Consider the following 19,554-nt stretch of genomic DNA (forward strand, 5'->3'; position numbering starts at 1 on the left):
TGCCCCAATTTAGCAGCCAATGATATTGACATAGGCTACTTGCTTGATCCTCTTCCCACTCCCTCAGTCCACATGGTAGAAAAAATATGGAGGCGGCAGTTTCACATCGTCTTTTTGTTTATTAGGGGCTGCATTCGGAGTCACCATAGATCAGCACCATAGAGGGTGATAAATAGTATCAATTAACAAAGATGGAAGAAGCCTGTCTGTGTACAATGCGGTACGGTTAATTATGACAGTGGTACACGCTATATTTACTTGTCCAACGTGCGAAATCTGATCTTTCCTCAGTGGCAGTGTACGGCATCAGCAAATATCCTTTTCTGATTCAACTTTTTATTTTTCCGCACGCCTTCTCTACGCACCACGCTGCAAGAAAAAGGGACAATGTTCAATAACTTTATTATTATTACGCTGAGTAACTGTCCGCCAGTGGATTCCAATCACCTCTCTATCTTTACCAGCACAATCAAGGCAGTCAGAAATACAGATGTATCAGATGGGCTTTTGGCCCGAATCAGTCGTCCCTTTTATGCTTTTTGAAGAGGAGATATCATTTCTTGCCAGTGGCATTTTTTCTGGCCTGCCATGCTTGTGTCACATAAAGTACGGATTATGGTTGCACAAAGGAGAAACAAAAAGATTTAAGGTTGTGAGACCTTTTATCCGCTGAGCCCGTTTTTTAACGCTCATGACTCCACAACGTGTTCAACATTTAATGTCGTCCCTGTTGCTCCTGAAGAAAGAAAAAGTCATTGCATGAACCAAAAAAAAAAAAAGAGATTTAATAAATAGATAAAAATTAATAATACAATGATACAATAGGGATGATTTTCAATGGTGTTGTTTGATAGTGTCTACGTTCTGCATGATGGTCTGGGGATCAAGAAGGGCGGAATCGGACTTGAAGCGAGGATCGTAGGCTTCAAACATGGCAACAATGAATTCCGCCAGTGGTTTATCGACCCATCGGGACGGATGATAAAAATGCTCAAACCATCCGAGATGGCCACCGTGCTCAGTCGTGGCTAAAACCACATACGGATTGATCTTGATTTCATCCCAAGGAATACACTCTGGCGTTGCAATAGGATCGTCCATCGCATTGAGGCATAACAAAGGTACCTTTACGTGCTCAATAAACTGACTAGAACTTGCTTCACGGTAGTAGTTATTCACCGTGGTGTATCCAAACACTTTGCGCGTGCAAGCATCATCAAATTCACGGATCGATTGGGCGGCCATCACTTGATCATAAGAAATATCCTGCCGTTGCGCCATCATTTCCTTATTGCTAATATTTCTGTCATCAGTCTCAAATCATGGGTATTGTGTTGGATCCATCATATCCTTACACTTCAAATAGTCGCTTCAGGTTATTGGCCATGGCTCGGGTATAAACATGTTTGCTCAAGAACCCTCGTTCCAATGCATTGCTTGACCTGCAATTCGCACCTTATTACTTTAGTATCCTGACAGTATTTTGAAGACTGAGAAGACCGCTTACACGAGGAAATCAAATGGGTTGGCAACTGAGATGGCGGCCTTGAACGGGGTCTTATCTCCTTCCTCTCCAAGGTACTGCCAAAAAAACGGGTTGATTTGATTGCAAGTCAATAAATAGTCGCCCTGCATGTACACTTTCAATGGCGGATTTTTTTTTACCTTGACCAAGATGTTGGAACCGAGGGAATAGCCAATACCAATCAGCGGTGTGCCCGGTGCCAATTTTTTCTGTAAATGAGCGAGACATTCTCGTAGATCATCTGTCCATGCCCCATTGAATAACTGAGGCGTAAGAATATCGGTGTTGCAACACCCGCGTGCATTCATGACTACACCACGATAATTGAAAGGAGGACGAGTAACCTGGTACCGGTTATGGAATCGCGTCAGATCCCATCCAACAAAACCATGAATGTAACTCTTACTTACCACTTCAAGTAACCCACGAATGTACGCTTCATGGCTTCCTCCCGTCAAGCCGTGAAGGATCACAAGCGTAGGTGTGCTGTCTGTAAACGCTGGTGCACCCGAAGCAGGCAAGGTCCAATCCAATGATACTTGACCTCCGTTGGCCATGCGCAGTAACTCCCTGCAGAAGGGGGGAAATTAAGTGTTTTTCCAGCACAGGGCACGGTGCACACAGCATATCATCACGATGATAACGTACCTTTCATAGACGATCTTATCGGCCGTCGCTGTATCTTTGTACATGGCGGCATACATAGTCTGAAGGTGACCGTTGAATAGATAAGGGGACGGATGGAACTGGGCGCTGTGACCAACAAGCGAGGGACATCGTTCAGCAAGGTAGTCTAGCAATGAAACTGACTTTGACTCTGCATTGTGTTTCACGGGAATGCGACAAGGATTGGGATGGTGAAATAATCTAACATTCCTCATTGCATAGAGTAAAGAAAAAAGAATGATCAACTACGGGTGCAAATCCGAGGACATGTGTATAAGATGACATAACCGAAAAATAAAAGAATTGTGGCTTTCTTTTGGCAATGGCACAACTGTTTTCCCGCCAGTTGGTTTCACAAAGATGATGCCGACGCCACAGCTGAGACTCAGGCACAGCCCACAGAAAAATAAAGTGCGTCCTTTGTGGAATGCACACATCCTTTTTAGACTCTCTTTATTTTCCTTTATCTTCTATCCCAATCGTTCACTTGCTGGCCTCTTTTTACTTGTGGAATTCCTTCTGTCCTTGACTGTACTTTACACTGATACCTCATGGACAACAGTACTATTAGTGAAGGAGCCGGCGATTCCTGTCCTACCACTGGAGGTCTTCGAAACGACGGTGGTTTGTACGTTTGTGTTATACTTCCATTATTTCTATAAAACTTTTTTTTTTCAGACCCTGTTTTTTAACCTTTTTATGGTGAAATTTTCCTTAGCTCCCAACCCGGTTTTCATTTCAAAGATCTCCTCTCTCACCCAAGGTACGTTTAAAAAAAACATAAAACTCAACGCGAGATCCAAGCTCATGCCTAACTCATGTTGGCCATTCTTACAGTCAGAATTGGCATGTCCTTGGTTGGTTAGCATGTCTGGTTCTTCTTCTCATTACGTGGATCGTCGCGTTGTATATCGTGTGGAAACATCTGCGGAACTACTAGTAAGTCTATTTTTGACCACCCAACTACGTTGTCCGACTGATAGATTGATCCGATGATTTCGTTGTGCCTAGTGATCCAGAGATCCAACGCCATAAATTACGTGTGTTGCTATACCCTCCCGTTTACGCGACATTGGCATGGTTTTCTTATCTACGCTACGATTATTCCACGACCATCATGTTCTTTGCTACACTTTTTGAAGCCTTTGCGGTCTATAATTTGTATGCTTGTCTGCAAGCATATCTTAAGCCTTTCCGAGAAGAAGCAGGAACCATTAAAGAAGGAGTCACTACCAAAGTGTTTATGTTATTCAAGGTCAATCTGTAAGTATCCCGGGTTTCCTTTGTTTTTTGTTTTGTTTTTTTCATTGCCATGATTATTTTTTGGCGAGTTCTCCGATCCCCCGACTGCCAAGCTTTCGGGACCGAAGCTCCGATACTTTGAGCATTTTCACTCACGGATTCTGCTTTTTATTTTGTTGAAAGAAAATCAAAATGGGGAATGCATTATCGCATTATTACAGATATCCTTGTGTTTCAATACCCTATCTGGTCCATCATTGATGCGTTGGTATCCGTCATTGCATCCGTCAAAGGATACTACTGTGGTGAGAGTTACAATTTCCACGGAGCTCACGTCTATTTGGTGATCATCAATTTCATCTCACTTTCCATCATTCTGAGTGCTCTTTTCACCTACTTGGCGATTTTCCATGAAGAATGGCAACGCGGTCACATTAAGGCTCACGGTATGTTTTGGTGTGTCAAAGGTCCCATTATGGTGATTTTCTACTTTGGGGAAATTCTCTTGTCCGTTTTGGAAACCGCCCATATCATCAAAGGCACCGACGGCACCCATTCCAGCGATGGATTAGCTTGGCCAGCCGCAGCAGTGAAAAACGGTCTTTACGTGATCCTTATCTGTGCGTGTATGTGTGTTATTATGTTTGTGATGATTAAATTCTTTGGTCCCGACGACAATATCAACAAGGCGCTCAATCAAGAAGGAAGATTATCGACGTGGCAAGCATTTGTCGACGGCTACCTCTCATATCTTCCCGAATTCTTCTACAATGTCTTATGCTGCGGTGTGGATTCGTACCGCTTAGCACGTAAACGCATGGAACTGAAAGCTCGGAAGAAACGCGAAATGTACGCCACCAGCGAAACCACTGGTCATCTTTTGTCGCCTATGGCCCAGGGCCCCATCGAGGAAACCAAAGTCGAAATTTATCCTCCGGAATCCGAGGTTTACCCCATGCCTAAACCTGCACATCAATCCTCGCATTATCATCAATTGTAGAATCCTTCTTTTTTTTTTTAATTTGCATTGATACCTTTTATTTAAAATGAAGAAATATCACGAATCTTTTTTAATTTACCAGAGAGATTGTCGAAGCGGTCATGACTAAGAATTGGCTGTAAGACTTTGCGGCGTAGCATAGTAAAAAAAGAAAGGACAATGTGAGTAATTTGAAAGCCTTTTATATGTTCTTCTTTCTTTCTACTGTACCGAGTGCCTCTTTTGTTAGAAGAAATCTAAGCTTGGTTAACTACAGCAAAGGCAAATGCTTCAACTTATAATATGGGGCGATTTTCATTAATTTCGTCGGAAAAGCAATGAACCGAAATTAGCACTAAGAATCGGACTTTGAATGTCCACCAGCCTCGCCACTCTTTTTTTCTTTTCGTCAAGCGTGGCGGCAGTGATCTTGTAGTGCATTTGGAGTTTGAAGCATGTCAGATCAAGAAACTATCGACTACGCCAACAAGCTGGTGCTTGCTCCCATGGTACTTGAGTACCGACTCATTTCAAATTGATTAACCCCAATCAACTCTAACGTCGTTTCTCTGCAGGTGCGAGTAGGCACATTGCCTATGCGCTTGACCGCCCTCGATTACGGCGCAGGTAAATCCATATCAATTGCGTAAATAACCATGATCTAACAAACAATGCATAACAGATCTTGTTTGGACCGAGGAATTAGTTGATAAACGCATTATTGGCTCCGTGCGTAAAGTGAATGGTGAAGCTTCGCATGGATCATGTTAAAAACGCGGGGAGAACAAAGACTGATGCAAAGCTTTATGGAAAATCTTAGTGGCGACTGGAGCTATTGAGTACTGGAAGGGCCACGCCATGTGTTTCAGTACGCATGAAAAGGAAAAGGGAAAAGTGATCTTGCAGCTGGGTACCGCTGATCCTGACTTGGCGCTGCAGGCAGCGCTTACTTTGTAAGGATTCAATGATGGGCTTGAACCATGAAATATGGAATTTTTTTTTTTAACTCGGCGGTAGAAAACAAGATGTGGCAGCGGTCGATCTCAACTGTGGTTGTCCCAAAAAGTTCTCTGTTCAGGGTGGTATGGGCGCCGCCTTGTTGTCCAATCCGGAAAAGTTGAAGCAGGTGAATTGAACACCCAGGGTGTCGTGATAAATACAAGTTGGATAGTACATTAATCTGTTATCTTCAGATCCTCGTTAACCTTGTGCAGCATTCTGGTCTGCCTGTCTCTTGCAAGATCAGGTACGTTAATATTGCTGGCATAAAAGAGCAAGGAATAGAGACTGATATTCAGGAAAAGACTTTTGGAGAACAAGGAAGATACGATCAAACTGGTCAAAATGATTGAATCAACTGGCGTCAAATTGTTGACCGTCCATTGTCGGTGAGTGTCTCAGGAAGTCTAGACAATGTAAAACTGCAAATTTTGACCATGCATCGCATATCAGCACCAAGGATCAACGTTCATCGACCCCTGCCAATTGGGAGGCCTTGAAGGATATCGTCGAGGCGGTGAAAACCATACCCGTTGCCGTAAATGGTGACATTTATAACTACAATGACTTTTTGCGAGCAAAGGGGCTCACTGGTACGTTTATAAAACGAAAAAAGAAAAAGACGACAGTGCCCAATACAGAGACTGACCAAGCATGTAGGTTGCAGTTCAGCTATGATGGCGCGTGGTGCCCAGTATAATCCATCGGCATTCCGCAAAGAAGGCCCCTTGTCCTACGACGAAGCGGTCCGAACCTACTTGAAACACGTAAGTTTAGCCTGCTATCCTTGTTTTCCTTTGATCGTCAAACTTATTGATATGTATATCTTTCAGTGTGTGGAAATGGACAACATGTACCAAAACACCAAATATGTCCTATTGTCAATGAACACCGATCCAAAACACACGAAATCCGAACGATATGCGCGAATGCAAAAAGCCAAATCGAATCTTGCATTATGGTAAATTAACCTGTTCATATCCTTCTTTTTTCTTGGATGCTAACTCCTGACGGATGCGAATTTTAGTGAGGTTTTTGGATTGGAGTCCTACTATCACGAAGTCAAAGCTACCCAAGCCGCCAGATTGGAAGCTGCTAAATCAGAGAAGGGCAGTGAGAACACTGAAACCGAGCAGCAAGACAAAGAAAATGCAACGGATCAGAGTCAAGATGCAGAAGTAGGCCAAAAACGTTCATTGGAAGCAAATACACCCAATGAAAAAGAAGAAGCCAAAAAGCTCAAGATAGATGAACCGGTGACTGAAGACTGCCAATAAAAAATAGATGGTTGTCGTTACAGAGCTACTTTATTTTTATTCATCATAAAAAGGATAAAATACCCTCAAACGGGCCGTTGCTGAATTGGGATACCGATGTATAGATTGAACGCCATGTCCGAGACACCGCCAAAAAACATCATCTGTCCCTTTGAAAGTAATGTGAACAGCAAGCAAATGTTGTCTTGTTACCCTTATAAAACCATTGGCAGTAGCGTCTGAATTTCACCTTTTCCTGTAATCGTGAGCTTCGCCATTCAATCCTAATTCTGCCTCGACGAACATCCAGAGCAGAATAACAATGAACGCGAGTTTAGAGCCATGGAATCATTTGCCACTGGTGTCAACAAAGCTGGTGTTCGGAGTTTCATATACATCCATGCCAAGTGTCGATCCATGACTAACCATATAAGGTTTGAACGATCATCAAGATTCGTCATTGTTCCCTCTAGTGGGTTTCTGAAGATCTTTTTTTATTTTTCCTAGATTGATCATCGCGTCTCTGCCGTTCTTGCACTTTATTTTCTAATATCCATGCTTCCCTTTCTGTAAATAATGATTAGCAAACTTTCAAACTTGATTCTGTTACTGTGCATTGGTTCTTTTATCTCGCTTCTGCTGGCCAAGCGTTATCTCAATGCCTACTTTATGTTTCCCTCGTTTCAATCCGATGGAAAATCGATACTTGCGCACATAAACAATTACGATGTCACTGATTATCCGCCATTGCCCATGGATATACAAAATGAAACCCTGTGTGAGGGACAACCACCATTTTCCAACTTTTCCAGAGACTCCATCCTTGTCTCCAGAGAGACAACAAGAGATCACCATGTGAACGCAGCGATCGTGTTCTTGATAGAATTTCTGGATCGTCCGTTGGCCGAGAATCACCGAGAAATGATGCGATTCAATCAATCGCTCTGGTCACTATATGAAAATTTCAGCAAAGATTACCCTTCTTATCCTATCCTCATTTTCCACGAATCCCCGTTTACGCCAAAGTATCAAAAGCATTATCGCAATATGTGGCCTTCTCAGCTTGACATCACATTCTATCTCATCGAGTTCGACCTACCGCCTTCTTTTCCTCGACACCCGCCTCATGAACTCGGCTTGACAAGTACAAATCGTCGTGCTTTTCCAGGCTACAATCACATGATCCATTTCTTCTTCAAAGACATCTTTGATCACCCTGCCATTCGAGATCTGGACTATTACTGGCGATTGGATCATGATTCGGAAATTCTCTCTCCAGTTAGCGTCGATCTTTTTGAATACATGCGTCGCCATCGTCTGTTATACGGCTATCGCACCGTCGTCACCGATGCTCGCCACGTTACTCACGGATTACTCAGCTTCTTTGACCGTTGGCGACGCGATCCGTCCCACCAAAGTATAATTCCCGATCTTACTTGTGCGGCTTTATCACAAAAGAATTGCTTATCCATTCCTTCGACTCTTGCGGAGCGTAATGCGATCCAACCACTGATGTATTACAACAATTTTGAAATTGTACATATTCCTACCTGGCGTTCGGAACCAATGCGACAATTGACCGATGCAGTGCACGACACCAACATGATCTATTGGGATCGATGGGGCGACGCGCCACTTCGGTAAGTTTCTCCGTAACATGAAAGGAACCGTAATCCTACGCTAAAAATCTGCATTGCTATTCTGCAGATATTATGCCGTCCAAACCATGCTTGATGTCAAATCACAAACAATGGAATGGTGCCACATTCGATATCGCCATCACAAAACGTTTGAACCGTTGTGCCGACTAACAATCATGTAAAAGAAGCGTAGACTTCAGAATCCTTGTATCAATTACACTGATTTAACTATTATATAAAAAGATGTAAACCAACTTGAAACGCTTGTGTGGGTCAGGTTTAATCATTAAGAGCTTTTTTCAATTAAGAACAATAAGATGTACATTATTTTCCTGTTTCAGTTATATACTTTTCGGTTTGCAGCCAAAGTCCAACCACCAAAGTTGGCCGTTGCGACCACCGTAAACAATGCCAAGGCTGCCTATGGCAAGGCGAGAGCGAACAAAGTTGTATCCATCTGATAAATCGTCATCATCCCGCAAGTCGGCTTTATTCTCTATCCATTCGCATTGTCCATCATGTGTACTGACGCGAGCAGCAGTGGTACCATTCAATGCATACAAGGCGATATCACCATACCGATTCACCGTCGCTACATGATCGTGATACATGGCTATATTGACCGTTTCCAAAGCCGGCCGGCCCAAGGGGGTAGTGCGGATAGAATTGATAAGTTTTAACCGTGCGGAAAAATCGGGGTGGACAGGTTTGATCAGCTTATTGGATCTGTACTGTCTGATGTATTCGGCGGTGCGCATTTGACAGGCATAACCGTAATCGTTGTACGAAGAGTGCCGTCTTAGTCGTACCGCTGATTTTTTTTCAGTGGATGCACAAGGGGCATGGTCAGACAGATCAGTGGATTTGGTCTTTTTGCTGTGACGGCCCAGCAAAGTGGTAAGTGTACTGGATAAACGGCGTGAACTAAGCAGAGAAGACGAGGAGGAGGTTGAAATGGAAGTGGGGACGTTGGTTTCCGACGGATGGGGTGTCGAAGTGGATTGACAAGGCGTCACGGAGTTGGGGGCAGCAGCGGTGGTGGAGGCTGAAGTTTCGTTGGGGGTAGAATTGGAAGTGGACGCGTAATTGTCGTACATGGGTACTGGCAAGGCATCCCATTGAAAATGGTGAATACGTCGTGAAGCAAAGGGGGCCATAACAATATTGACGCCACCATCGTAAGTTAGACATGGCATACTGCAGGGTGGCAATCGGCAAGCCACCGCTTCTTTTCCCGGATCAAAAATATCCAACACATTGACAATACCATCCACACTGATGGTGATTAGATTATGATTGGAGAGATACACGCTGTGCGGTTGATTATCAAAGACCTGTTTTTTTTTTTTTTTTTTTTTTTTAAAAAAAAAAAAGAAAGGTATCAGTTATCGCGTTTCGCATTGATCCATAGAGATTCAGGTTATTTTTTGTCATGTGTTTACTTACCCTGCTGCATAATCGTACACCTTTTCTCCAATTCCAAACAAACACGGCGGATGGTTTGCGACCGGAAAGAGCAAAGTAATCATGGTTGAGGGTAATAAAATCCGGTACGAACCAAGGATGACCCCCTGTTTTCAGGACCTGAATAGGATCGGTATTATGCTTTCGATTGATGTCATAAAAAATGCATTTTCTACATGAGAAAAAAAAAGGAAAAAGATCCCGATTTAGAACAACACATTTCCCAACGTCTTTTTGTCTTGCCATTGGCTGGAAATCAAGGGAACTTTAATCTTACGATCCTCTGAAAGCAACGACCAACGTATTGATCTCCGGCAGGATATCAATACATTCCACAATATTGGCTCGCTGCGTTGCATCACCAAAACTCCATTTGGACCGTAATCGAAATCCGTGCGGTTCGTTGTATTGATACAATCGTACAATGTTATCCTCCGTCAAGGTCACCAATAAATGATCCTTCAGTTTCACCGAAAGCAAGCGCCCGCCTTCGTTACTAATCATTTGTGATCGTTGCACAAAACCCATGCGCCAGTTGAGTCGCATCATCGACTGGCAGTAACGGGATTGCCAAGGCATGGTCAGTGAACCGGACCCCGTGAACATGTAATAGATATCTGGAAATCGACGCCACATCTCAATGCACCTTGCTCGCCAAATGGAAGTGTCTTGCGCAATCCGACACCATAAACGACAAACCTATCCACCTACTTGTTCAGCCAATCACAAACAATATCTGACTTGGGTGTGTGTTTTTTTTGAATGTACCACATGCGCAAATAAGGCAAACCAAAAAAAACTCCCCTTTCATCTATTTCCTTTCACTGCAATTTTTCTTTTCCTGATTTTCACACACAGCTCAGACGCATAGGCACCTTGATGAAACCTTGCAATCTATTTTTGCCCTCCCATTTCTACTTACAAGTTGACTCGTAACGAGGTCATCAAAACATAACTGTTGAAATATGTACAATGCTAATTCGCGTGGTAATCGGCTAAGGATATCGTGCTGTGGATGGTCCTCTGCTCTTTTTTCGGGCACTAAACTCAACTCACTATTTGGTACAGCTAGCTTTTAGTACGGTTGATATTCGCAGAGGACACTTGTTGCACACCCCATCAGTCGTCATGCCGACAGTAACTGTTTCAGGTAAGTCATGGTGGGTTACCTTTTGGATGACTGCCCATTCAGCATGTGAAGCTTTCGTAATGGTTTAACGAGTTCCTGAACTGATTTTCTCCGCGTCATGTCGAAAAGTTGAAAGAAAAAGAAAACCGTGAATAAATAGAATGACAGTGGTCTTTTTTTATAAGACTTTGGTAAAAAAATAAAAAAAAAAAAAGAGGAAAAGAAAAGAATAAAAAAAAGATGAGATAAATAAATGGCTCGTAAAATGAGTGAAAGGGAAATATAAGGTTAGGTACGTGAAATGAATAGTTTTTTCTTTTTATACAGCTATTTTTTTTTTGTTGGATCACGAGCATGTGGGATTGGGAGTGGGATTCGTGAGTGTTTTCAGCCCAAAAAATTCCCGGGAGGTTTATAATACACGTAAATGCCATCAGGCTCGTCGGCCTGTTGGAGTTCTAATCCTGGGATTTCTTGCAGATTAAACACCAGACTCACAATGCGCGCTCCATTTTCATAGTGCTTCCACAAGAGATCGGCAAACTTGTCCGTGTGATCTGGTAGCAAAAAGAGAACAATCACCGTCCATTGGAACTCACGCACCGCCGGTATTTCCAGTAAATCCCCTTGGATAAATTCGGTCTTTTCCCCATTCGGAACACGCGCGGCCAGTGTTTGTGATAAATCCACTAATGCATCATCCGTCTCCACGCCAACCGCTCGTGCCGCGCCCATGGCAGCAGCCGCGGTAACAAAACGACCATCGCCCGATCCCAAATCAAGCAAACGATCGCCCCTTGTCAACTGGGCCATCTTCAGTGCCTTCAATACACGACTCGCCGATGTCGGACAGAAAGGTGCCAAGGTAGTATCGATTCCCTCCAAATAGGCCGGGAACGGTTCAGTCTCTGCTTCATCGTGACAATGATCATCTTCATCACGGAATACTTTCAAAAACGTCTCGATGGCGTCGTCCGACATGACTGGGGCATTCCACTGAATCAGAGCTCGGGCATCAGCTTGGCATCGCTGGATCCTCGGCCTTTTTATTTTTAACTGCACGCATTTAATGTGACTTTTGTTTCTAGTTTTTTTTATTTTTATTTTTTTCAATGTCCTCAGAACCCGTCATGGATACGTTGAACAGTCATAAAGGTCCAAGGAAAGGTACAAAGATGAACATGACTTGCTTTTTTCTAGTTTACTTTACACAAACACGATTGAAAAATGCTCCAAGATCAACCGCTTTCATTTCCTTCCATCTTTTACTGACCATGCTATCCGCACGATGATACCTTTATTTTTCCGATGAACGTTCGTGTCCAGCATAGAGAGGGCGCGCACAAGCAACTCATGGACTGGCTGTAACATGATAATCATGCAGCATTGTTTACGTCTTTATCGTTTTTGTTCTCGTATCACCTCAAAGATCATTATTACCCGATAAGTTGCTGTATTCGATCATTGTGTTGCTGTTGTTGTTGCTCAAAGCGGAGACCAACGCCAAAATTTTCAGTCCCCTCCTCCCCCCTCCCAAGTCCTTGATGAACCTTATCTGAGGTCGGGCATGAATCTTTGCTTTTTACCAATCACACGAAACTTCGTTTTATTACCAAATAGTTAAAAAAAAAAAAAAAAAAAATGAAGAATATGAAGGATTTAGCATCAAGTGGGAATACATGCTAAAAGAAAAAGAGCCCAAGTGATACTTGAGGGATATATCGATAAAGATAAACGTAGGCTTAGCGGCTGGTGACGGGTTCCAGATCAAAGGTTTGAGTGATGGGAAGGGGTTGATAATCCTGAGACGGTTGAAAAGTGAACAAGCTGCGGAGATGAGAGACGATTCTGGCAACGGAAGTTGTTGGCTGATACCAGTGTGGATTGGCGTCCATGACGGTTTCTTCGGTTGCTGGGACTTCGGGCACGATCGCTAACCGTACCATGGACGGTTCTTCGCTGTAGTCCGTGTCGTCAAAGCTTGGAACCAAGGCAGGTTTGCGCCAGAGCCATTTCAGCATCAAGCTACTCACCACCACACTGACGGAGCTGGCGGCCATGGCCAAGCCTGCCATCATTGGATGCAGATGGTAGCCCCAAGGCATGAAAATACCCATGGCCAAAGGGATACCCACCACGTTGTAAACACATGCCCATAACAGATTGATACGAATACGACGGAAAATCTTACGTGATAAATCAAGAGCGCCGACTACATCTGATAAATCACTTCGCATCAAAATCACATCCGCGGCTTCCATAGCAATATCGGTGCCCGAACAGAGAGCAATGCCTAAATCCGCAGCGACCAACGCTGGTGAATCATTGATGCCGTCGCCTACCATGGCGACCGTAGTGCGTTTTGATCCTCGTCTTCCAAATAGCCATGGTCCGCAATACCAAAATCGTTTCGAGGCGAATGGATTCAATACTTGGCGCTGCATACGCTGAACAATTTGCGTCTTTCCGTTGGGCGATACACCCGCATGCACTTCGGTGATGCCTAGCTTGGATGCAATACTCTGTGCTGTCAATTCATTGTCGCCAGTCACCATAGCTGTACGTATTCCCATGGCGTGTAGCGTAGCAATGACTTGCTGTGCTTCGGGACGAACAACATCGGATATGGAAATATAGCCCGTTGCTTCCCCGTTGATCGCGATCAGAATACATGTATAACCTTTTGCGTGTTGTTTTTCGATTCTATGCAGCTGATCGTTGCTCAAATCAATGTAGTGGTGATCCTGCAGCCATTTTTGGTTGCCAATCACGATTATTTGTGGCTTGCCCACCATTGCTTGCACACTGTGTCGCATCTCGGGGTGTGCGATAGCCGCCACACCGTCTGTGAGGGTGAGTTGACATTCGACACCGAACCCGGTCTCGCTTTGAAAGTGAGTGACGGTGCCCAAATTTTCCATAATGTCGATGCCTGTAAAGCGTTTGGCCTGAGCCACCACGGCGCGGCCCAGTAAGTGCTCACTGTGGGCTTCGGCAATGGCCGACAAAAGCAGCATGGTATGGCCCGCCGTTTCTTGACCATCCCAGGTCTCACACGCGACCACTTGCACTTTGCCGGTCGTCAAGGTTCCTGTCTTGTCAAATACCATCTTGTTGACTTTTTGGCCATTCTCCAGTACAGCGGCGCCTTTGAAAAGAATGCCATTCTCGGCCCCAACCCCGGTGCCGACCATGACGGCGGTGGGAGTCGCAAGACCAAGCGCACAGGGGCAAGCCACAATGATCACACTGATACATAGTTTCAGGCAAACAAAGAACCAGTTGCCTTTGCCTTCCTGCTCGATCTCCATTTTCATCATGGTCGGCATATGATCGACGCCCAAGATCCCCACGAGAACGGTCCATCCAACCAAGGTGCCAATACCGAGGAGTACGACCGAAGGCACAAAGTAACCGGCCACAACATCGGTGAATCCCTGAATTGGGGCTTTGCTGACCTGAGCATCTTCAATCAATTTCACAATTTGGCTCAGGGCGGTATCGGAGCCCACACGAAGCGCTTGCATGAGAAATGTGCCCAACCCGTTCACGGTCCCTCCAATCACCGTATCACCCTTCTTTTTCGTTACGGGATCGACTTCGCCGGTCACCATACTCTCATCCACGGAAGACGATCCGGAGACCACGATGCCATCCGTAGGAATTTTGTCCCCCGGCACAATTTTCAAAACGTCGTTTTGCTCGATCAGTTCCGAAGGAATCCGTTTCTCATTGATAATCTCTTTTCTATCCGAGTCCATGGTCACCAGGACGGCCGTTGACGGTGCGAGAGAGATGAGTTTGGAAAGAGCCGACGAAGATTGCCCTTTGGCTATGTTCTCCAAATACCGCCCAAGGACAATAAACGAAATGAGCATGGTGGATGTATCAAAAAACACCGAGGGATGATGTGGCGATGCCGTAATAACCGATCGCACCATGGAAAGGACTGAAAATGAGAAAGCGGCCAAGGTCGATATAGTGACAAGCAAATCCATGGTAGGCGACCCATGACGTAAAGAACGATAGGCGGAAACAAGAAACAGACGTCCCACCCCGAATTGCACCGGGAGCGTAAGGACCAACTGAACCACATCCATGAGGTAGAGTCCAGGTATAACCAAAAGGGTATCCAGTAGTGGCTGTGACCAAGCAAATTCAGGAAGAACCATGGCAATTACAAAGACCGGAATAGCGAAAATGACGCTTTGGAATAAAGCACGACGCCAGGCTTTGATTTCGCGTACTTTGGTCAGACTTTCTAACTGTGAATGTTTTGTTTGATCGGCCACAATGGCACTGAACCCCAGTGCTTCGATGGCTTCTACAATGGACCGCGGACCGACCATCGTTTCGTCATACTCGATTTTCGCAGTTTCCGTCATCAGGTTCACTGAAGCCGTCTTCACCCCTGGCAGCTTTTGTACCGCGAGTTCAATATTATGTACACAGCTTGCACAGGTCATGCCAAACACTTGAAGCTGCAACGCGTTCTTGCCGCCCTTTTGAACAATAGATGCTTCAAATCCAGCGTCGCGTATAAAGTCTGCAATCGCTTCTTCGGTCGGTATATAGGTTGGATCGTATTCTATGACAGCTCGCTCGGCCAGCAAGGATACTTTGATGCTGAGGATCCCGTCATGGGCTCGAACCGCCTTTTCAATGTTGTTCACGCAGCTGTCGGCAAAAATCAGTACCTCGTGTGATACCAGTCTGTCTCTTTTCTTGTCACATTTTACCTTGCGCACGTCATGCCTCGTACTTCCAGCTGGACTGTTGATACATGTTCCGCAGCAAAAACCGTCTGCATAGGAAATTCGGCATCCACAGCCATGATAATGTCTTGATCCGCTTTAGCCGGTGGTTGACGGGATGAAACTTCAAATCCGCAATCTTCAATGATCGATCTTATGGCTTGAAGAGAAATCACCAAAGGATCATGGACAATTGTTGCTTCTTCATTATCTAAACTAACTTCCACCAAAGAAATCCCTTGCTTCTCTTTCAATGCATTCTTGACAGCATTCGTACAGGAAGAGCAGGTCATACCAAGCACAGGAACCACACTGGTTGTCGTCGTCGTTGGCAACCCAGTGCGCGATGGCAAGGGGACATCAAAACCGCAGTCCAGGATAACGTCAACGATGGTGGCGAGAGACAGAGTGGCAGGATTGTGTGTGATAGTAGCGTTTTCGTCAGTCAAGCTCACATGAACTGTCTTTGTGCCGGGAAGATTGGTTAAAGCCGAGGAGATGGATTGAGTGCAGGACTGGTATAATACGACGTGTTGAGGTAAGTCACTGAGCTGGTGATGAGCGGGCATAATATTAGTCGGGACTTACATTGCATGTCATGCCGCGCACGGGCACGATGGAAGTGGTGGTATGTGGGTCGGACACGGGAACATCAAACCCGCAATTTTCGATGGTTTCAATAAGGCTGGCTTCACTTGTCACGATACGGTTATATTCAACAGTAGCTTCTTGGTTGGTAAGACTGACTGTGACGGACTGAATGCCGTCGAGTTGGCGGAGAGCATTGGTAATGGCATTGACACAGCTGTGGCATGTCATACCCTACACGTAACGGAGTTTGCTGGTGTAACTGGAGAATAAAGCGATTGAACTACCTACCTCGACGGGCAAGACAGTGGTGCAAAGCGGATAGTTTTCAGAGGAAATGCAATGGTTGTCCATCAGCATCATGGCAACATGAGCACCGAAAGAAGGGAGGGAAAAAGTGAAACAAATTCGCCCAAAAGATGTACGAGGCACAAAAAAAACCAAAAAAAAACCCAAAAAAAAAAATCGGTTCATTTCGAGAGATGTTCCGAAATCGCTCTTTTTGCTTTGAAGTATCACTCTTACGCTGAAGCGTGTTGCTCCGACGAACTCATTCTGCAGAGAATAGATCTGCCAGCCATGTGGTAGCGTGTGAGCCGATCATCTTGTACGTTTCTGTTGGCGACAAATCCCGAGTCGCTGATAAATAACCTCGTATTGGCACATCAATTCCTGTACGTCTTTCTGTGATTGTGTGCGAACGCTATATAACTGCCAAGAGCGGCATTTTTTAAATAATAGCAATCCTGGTGAGAGTGTGCTCGTGCACGGGAAACAAAATGCATGAAGTCGGTTGTGATTTGGGATAACAGGGCTGACAGTATGGTCAAAAAATTTTCCGGTGGGCAATGGGGATTTGCCACTGCGTAGGATGCACAGTTGGAGAGAGGCCAGTCCTATTTTTTGCTCGGTTAGGGAGAATAAATATTTCATCGATCCGTAACAGGTTTTGTCACCCCACCATCATGTTGGCTGCAGGAACGGACCGGCTACACATGGTTCATTGCTTGTTGAGGAACGCCCGATGCAAAGCAAGCACGGATTTCTTTCACATCATTATCCTTACACATTTTGGGCTTCTTGGGCGAGAAACTGTTTCACGTGAACAATGGAAAGGAATTCGACGGACATATTTTTTTTCAGATCCTAGTCAGTGATGCCGTAGACACTAACCATTTTCTTACCTTTAAAAACGTGAAAATTTTGAATAGAATGCTGCTTCATTTGATTCCGCGCTTCTAAATTCATTCTAGATGAACTAGGCAAGGTTGATCGATAATTAAAGAAGAGATAGCCTCGTCTCTTTTATACACACAAAAAACGAAATGGGCTATCACTTGCTATCAACGTTCTTTGCGCTTGATTGCGTTGTGTGTCAAGGGTTGGAAAAAATCGCAGCGTTTCGACAAGTCGCTTTATTTTAGTGTGTCTGGAGCGAATGAACAACCACGGTTTCAGACTCAGTACAAATTTTCGATTCTATTTACAGGAACATGGATGGTTTTGTGTATTTCGAAAGCAAATAATGCGCATGTCAACGATTGTGCGTTTCATTTTATTGGATACAAGAGAACAACAACAAAGTGATGAAGAAAGAATACAAGGTTCCATGGGTGATATTGATTTTCGATGGATTTTACGGCAGCATGAGTTGCGGAGGCCGAGATATATCCGTGGATGTAGGAGGAAGAAATATCTTACGGTTACTGCAAAGAGGATTTTGAATGATGATTGCAAATGCAGATGCCTTCTTCACCGCATTCACCGAGTTGGTAGCCTCCCTTGCCACAGTATTCTTGGCACATGGCTTTGGCGTGAACGTCGACCATCAAATGACAGCGTTGGCTGTTCGGGGCAGCTGCTACCAAGGAGACAGCACATAAAACGAGCATCGAGAGAAAAGTGGCTTTCATTATTGAATCAAAAAGGAAAGGGGGAGATGAAGAGGAAGGACCAGGCAACGGATGTTCGATTAAATTTTATATGGATGAATTACATTGTCGGGGTTAATGGTAGGATGGGTTTGATCCTTTTTTATTTTGGCAGATTCAATACGCTCACTCACTATCATTGATTTAGGGGTTCATGGTTACACAATTACCCGGGTAAAATGTTTTTTATTCAACCTCAATCTTCTTCTTCTTGTTGGTCTTTATCTTACTTCATTCGGGTCAAGTAAAAGTAAAAAGTGCCAACGTTAGGAATCGCCGCATGAAGCTTGGAATCCATCGCGCCAACCACAGTCTCCTCGTTGAGATATCGGAAATGGTCCATAATAGGCATCGTGTCGTAAATCATGCACGCCGACACCACACCGTGGTACTCCACTTGGCGCAACTATGAGTATGCGCATGTGAATATTCAGCGAAAAATTTCAGAATCCTGTAAGCAATCAAGTTCTCTTACCTGGGCTTGACCGAATTCCTTCTTATGTACGCGGTTACCATTGTCATCATACACCATCACGGGATCGATGTCGTTGACTGTACGGAAACACTTGCCGGCCCAGCGCATTTCGGCCAAGTCCTTGTTAGTCATATGTCCCGTGTCATAGTATCCTGCGAGCCAATCGCCTAACATGAATTCTGATTGTACTGGCTTGAGTTGATCGAACAAATTCGCGATTTTAGCTTCTTCAATAAGCTCCTTCTTTCCGGTAAGTTCCAAAAGCTGCTCTTCACTGAGGTAAAAAGGCAAGTGGGCAATCCATAGCATCATCAGTTGGTATTCAACAAGCTTTCGTTTGCTTAATGTTACTTACGGTGTAGTCATCCTTATAAGAAATAAAAAGAGGTGGGTATATAAGAAAAAAGTAGAAACAGAAAACAATTCTCGAGCGGGTTGCTCGTTTTAAACGTTTTTTCGGAGTTTGGGCTGCATCCAAATTCGTACCACAACAGACCATGCCCAGGGTCTCCTCTTTGAGGCAATTGTACGCATACAGAACAGCAAATGGGTTCATCTTCTTCTCTTTTTCTCAATTCTCAATCCTTGCGCTGCAACTACCACAAATGAATTCCATATTAGGAATTCAAGGCTGGGCGGCTTGTTCTTTTGTTCGCCTTTTTCATCGTGTATCCTGGATAAAGGGTTGAGCCCGTCAATTTTTTTTGTCCCACTCAACTACACCACTCGACAAAGAGTTGTTCGTAAAATTGGCGTATGTGGCAAAAAGATTTGCATATCGTTTCAATCCTTTACAGCCGCTGTAAATATCAAAAATCCTTGACCGGAGCATCAACAAAAAGCTCACATTAATTGATTATTGCCATACACGATGAAATGTGTTTGTTTTTCCTGCCAAGCCTGATT

The 19,554-nt window shown here is 44.4% G+C and overlaps 10 protein-coding genes across 10 annotated transcripts; 4 read left to right on the forward strand and 6 right to left on the reverse strand.

Moving 5' to 3' along the window:
* Window positions 1-692: 692 nt before the first annotated feature.
* On the reverse strand, window positions 693-2,637 carry BYT42DRAFT_573363 (Alpha/Beta hydrolase protein). The gene is made up of 6 exons (XM_051568717.1): window positions 2,174-2,637; window positions 1,936-2,095; window positions 1,666-1,869; window positions 1,508-1,581; window positions 1,356-1,442; window positions 693-1,294 (listed from the first exon to the last, which is right to left on the reverse strand). Exons 1-6 carry the CDS (start codon window positions 2,404-2,406, stop codon window positions 835-837), a joined length of 1,218 nt encoding a protein of 405 aa, XP_051422211.1. The 5' UTR covers window positions 2,407-2,637; the 3' UTR covers window positions 693-834.
* On the forward strand, window positions 2,413-4,454 carry BYT42DRAFT_374079 (organic solute transporter Ostalpha-domain-containing protein). Its single transcript, XM_051563276.1, has 5 exons — window positions 2,413-2,819; window positions 2,910-2,954; window positions 3,029-3,130; window positions 3,203-3,454; window positions 3,617-4,454. Exons 1-5 carry the CDS (start codon window positions 2,743-2,745, stop codon window positions 4,431-4,433), a joined length of 1,293 nt encoding a protein of 430 aa, XP_051422212.1. The 5' UTR covers window positions 2,413-2,742; the 3' UTR covers window positions 4,434-4,454.
* A 373-nt stretch (window positions 4,455-4,827) lies between these two features.
* On the forward strand, window positions 4,828-6,799 carry BYT42DRAFT_573371 (uncharacterized protein). Its single transcript, XM_051568718.1, has 11 exons — window positions 4,828-4,921; window positions 4,988-5,039; window positions 5,095-5,157; window positions 5,233-5,365; window positions 5,430-5,538; window positions 5,606-5,658; window positions 5,717-5,800; window positions 5,865-6,004; window positions 6,072-6,178; window positions 6,245-6,372; window positions 6,439-6,799. The coding sequence occupies exons 1-11, from the start codon at window positions 4,868-4,870 to the stop codon at window positions 6,686-6,688; spliced, it is 1,173 nt and encodes a 390-aa protein (XP_051422213.1). The 5' UTR covers window positions 4,828-4,867; the 3' UTR covers window positions 6,689-6,799.
* Window positions 6,800-7,191: 392 nt separating this feature from the next.
* Window positions 7,192-8,544, forward strand: BYT42DRAFT_645753 (nucleotide-diphospho-sugar transferase). The gene is made up of 2 exons (XM_051572664.1): window positions 7,192-8,307; window positions 8,375-8,544. Exons 1-2 carry the CDS (start codon window positions 7,244-7,246, stop codon window positions 8,487-8,489), a joined length of 1,179 nt encoding a protein of 392 aa, XP_051422214.1. The 5' UTR covers window positions 7,192-7,243; the 3' UTR covers window positions 8,490-8,544.
* A 25-nt stretch (window positions 8,545-8,569) lies between these two features.
* Window positions 8,570-9,684, reverse strand: BYT42DRAFT_374199 (uncharacterized protein). The gene has a single exon (XM_051563277.1). The coding sequence runs from the start codon at window positions 9,501-9,503 to the stop codon at window positions 8,649-8,651; it is 855 nt and encodes a 284-aa protein (XP_051422215.1). The 5' UTR covers window positions 9,504-9,684; the 3' UTR covers window positions 8,570-8,648.
* A 72-nt stretch (window positions 9,685-9,756) lies between these two features.
* Window positions 9,757-10,164, reverse strand: BYT42DRAFT_485516 (uncharacterized protein; the record flags this gene model as incomplete). The annotated part of the gene is made up of 2 exons (XM_051563745.1): window positions 9,757-9,943; window positions 10,049-10,164. Coding segments are annotated over 2 exons (303 nt in total), but the record flags the coding sequence as incomplete, so codon positions are not given.
* Window positions 10,165-11,287: 1,123 nt separating this feature from the next.
* Window positions 11,288-11,881, reverse strand: BYT42DRAFT_614878 (S-adenosyl-L-methionine-dependent methyltransferase; the record flags this gene model as incomplete). Its single annotated transcript, XM_051571901.1, has 1 exon — window positions 11,288-11,881. The coding sequence occupies one exon, from the start codon at window positions 11,879-11,881 to the stop codon at window positions 11,288-11,290; it is 594 nt and encodes a 197-aa protein (XP_051422217.1).
* A 618-nt stretch (window positions 11,882-12,499) lies between these two features.
* BYT42DRAFT_573377 (uncharacterized protein) lies at window positions 12,500-16,741 on the reverse strand. The gene is made up of 4 exons (XM_051568719.1): window positions 16,534-16,741; window positions 16,243-16,476; window positions 15,640-16,169; window positions 12,500-15,577 (listed from the first exon to the last, which is right to left on the reverse strand). The coding sequence occupies exons 1-4, from the start codon at window positions 16,714-16,716 to the stop codon at window positions 12,643-12,645; spliced, it is 3,882 nt and encodes a 1,293-aa protein (XP_051422218.1). The 5' UTR covers window positions 16,717-16,741; the 3' UTR covers window positions 12,500-12,642.
* Window positions 16,742-17,619: 878 nt separating this feature from the next.
* On the forward strand, window positions 17,620-18,460 carry BYT42DRAFT_374304 (uncharacterized protein). The gene has a single exon (XM_051563278.1). The coding sequence runs from the start codon at window positions 17,681-17,683 to the stop codon at window positions 18,314-18,316; it is 636 nt and encodes a 211-aa protein (XP_051422219.1). The 5' UTR covers window positions 17,620-17,680; the 3' UTR covers window positions 18,317-18,460.
* BYT42DRAFT_614880 (uncharacterized protein) lies at window positions 18,400-19,014 on the reverse strand (the record flags this gene model as incomplete). The annotated part of the gene is made up of 3 exons (XM_051571902.1): window positions 18,400-18,579; window positions 18,649-18,922; window positions 19,004-19,014. The coding sequence occupies 3 exons, from the start codon at window positions 19,012-19,014 to the stop codon at window positions 18,400-18,402; spliced, it is 465 nt and encodes a 154-aa protein (XP_051422220.1).
* Between the last annotated feature and the right edge of the window lie 540 nt (window positions 19,015-19,554).

The sequence above is a fragment of the Radiomyces spectabilis genome, assembly GCF_025331425.1.
Source record: "Radiomyces spectabilis strain NRRL 2753 chromosome Unknown BYT42scaffold_8, whole genome shotgun sequence".
NCBI classification, from domain to species: Eukaryota; Fungi; Mucoromycota; class Mucoromycetes; order Mucorales; family Radiomycetaceae; genus Radiomyces; species Radiomyces spectabilis.

Bases quoted from the DNA above. Each gene is read 5' to 3' on its own strand.
- BYT42DRAFT_573377 (XM_051568719.1), bottom strand. From the start codon at position 16,716: ATGAACCGATTTTTTTTTTTGGGTTTTTTTTTGGTTTTTTTTGTGCCT. The intron at 16,170-16,242 runs GTAAGTCCCGAC...GTATTATACCAG, and splicing joins TGCGCGGCATGACATGCAAT to TCCTGCACTCAATCCATCTC. The intron at 15,578-15,639 runs GTAAAATGTGAC...TTTTGCCGACAG, and splicing joins CGAGGCATGACGTGCGCAAG to CTGCGTGAACAACATTGAAA.
- BYT42DRAFT_374079 (XM_051563276.1), top strand. From the start codon at position 2,743: ATGGACAACAGTACTATTAGTGAAGGAGCCGGCGATTCCTGTCCTACC. The intron at 2,820-2,909 runs GTACGTTTGTGT...AATTTTCCTTAG, and splicing joins CTTCGAAACGACGGTGGTTT to CTCCCAACCCGGTTTTCATT. The intron at 2,955-3,028 runs GTACGTTTAAAA...CCATTCTTACAG, and splicing joins GATCTCCTCTCTCACCCAAG to TCAGAATTGGCATGTCCTTG.
- BYT42DRAFT_645753 (XM_051572664.1), top strand. From the start codon at position 7,244: ATGATTAGCAAACTTTCAAACTTGATTCTGTTACTGTGCATTGGTTCT. The intron at 8,308-8,374 runs GTAAGTTTCTCC...GCTATTCTGCAG, and splicing joins TGGGGCGACGCGCCACTTCG to ATATTATGCCGTCCAAACCA.
- BYT42DRAFT_573363 (XM_051568717.1), bottom strand. From the start codon at position 2,406: ATGAGGAATGTTAGATTATTTCACCATCCCAATCCTTGTCGCATTCCC. The intron at 2,096-2,173 runs GTACGTTATCAT...CCCCTTCTGCAG, and splicing joins GATAAGATCGTCTATGAAAG to GGAGTTACTGCGCATGGCCA. The intron at 1,582-1,665 runs GTAAAAAAAAAT...TTTTTTTGGCAG, and splicing joins GTTCCAACATCTTGGTCAAG to TACCTTGGAGAGGAAGGAGA.
- BYT42DRAFT_374199 (XM_051563277.1), bottom strand. From the start codon at position 9,503: ATGCCATGTCTAACTTACGATGGTGGCGTCAATATTGTTATGGCCCCC.
- BYT42DRAFT_573371 (XM_051568718.1), top strand. From the start codon at position 4,868: ATGTCAGATCAAGAAACTATCGACTACGCCAACAAGCTGGTGCTTGCT. The intron at 5,801-5,864 runs GTGAGTGTCTCA...ATCGCATATCAG, and splicing joins TTGTTGACCGTCCATTGTCG to CACCAAGGATCAACGTTCAT. The intron at 6,373-6,438 runs GTAAATTAACCT...TGCGAATTTTAG, and splicing joins AAATCGAATCTTGCATTATG to TGAGGTTTTTGGATTGGAGT.
- BYT42DRAFT_374304 (XM_051563278.1), top strand. From the start codon at position 17,681: ATGAACAACCACGGTTTCAGACTCAGTACAAATTTTCGATTCTATTTA.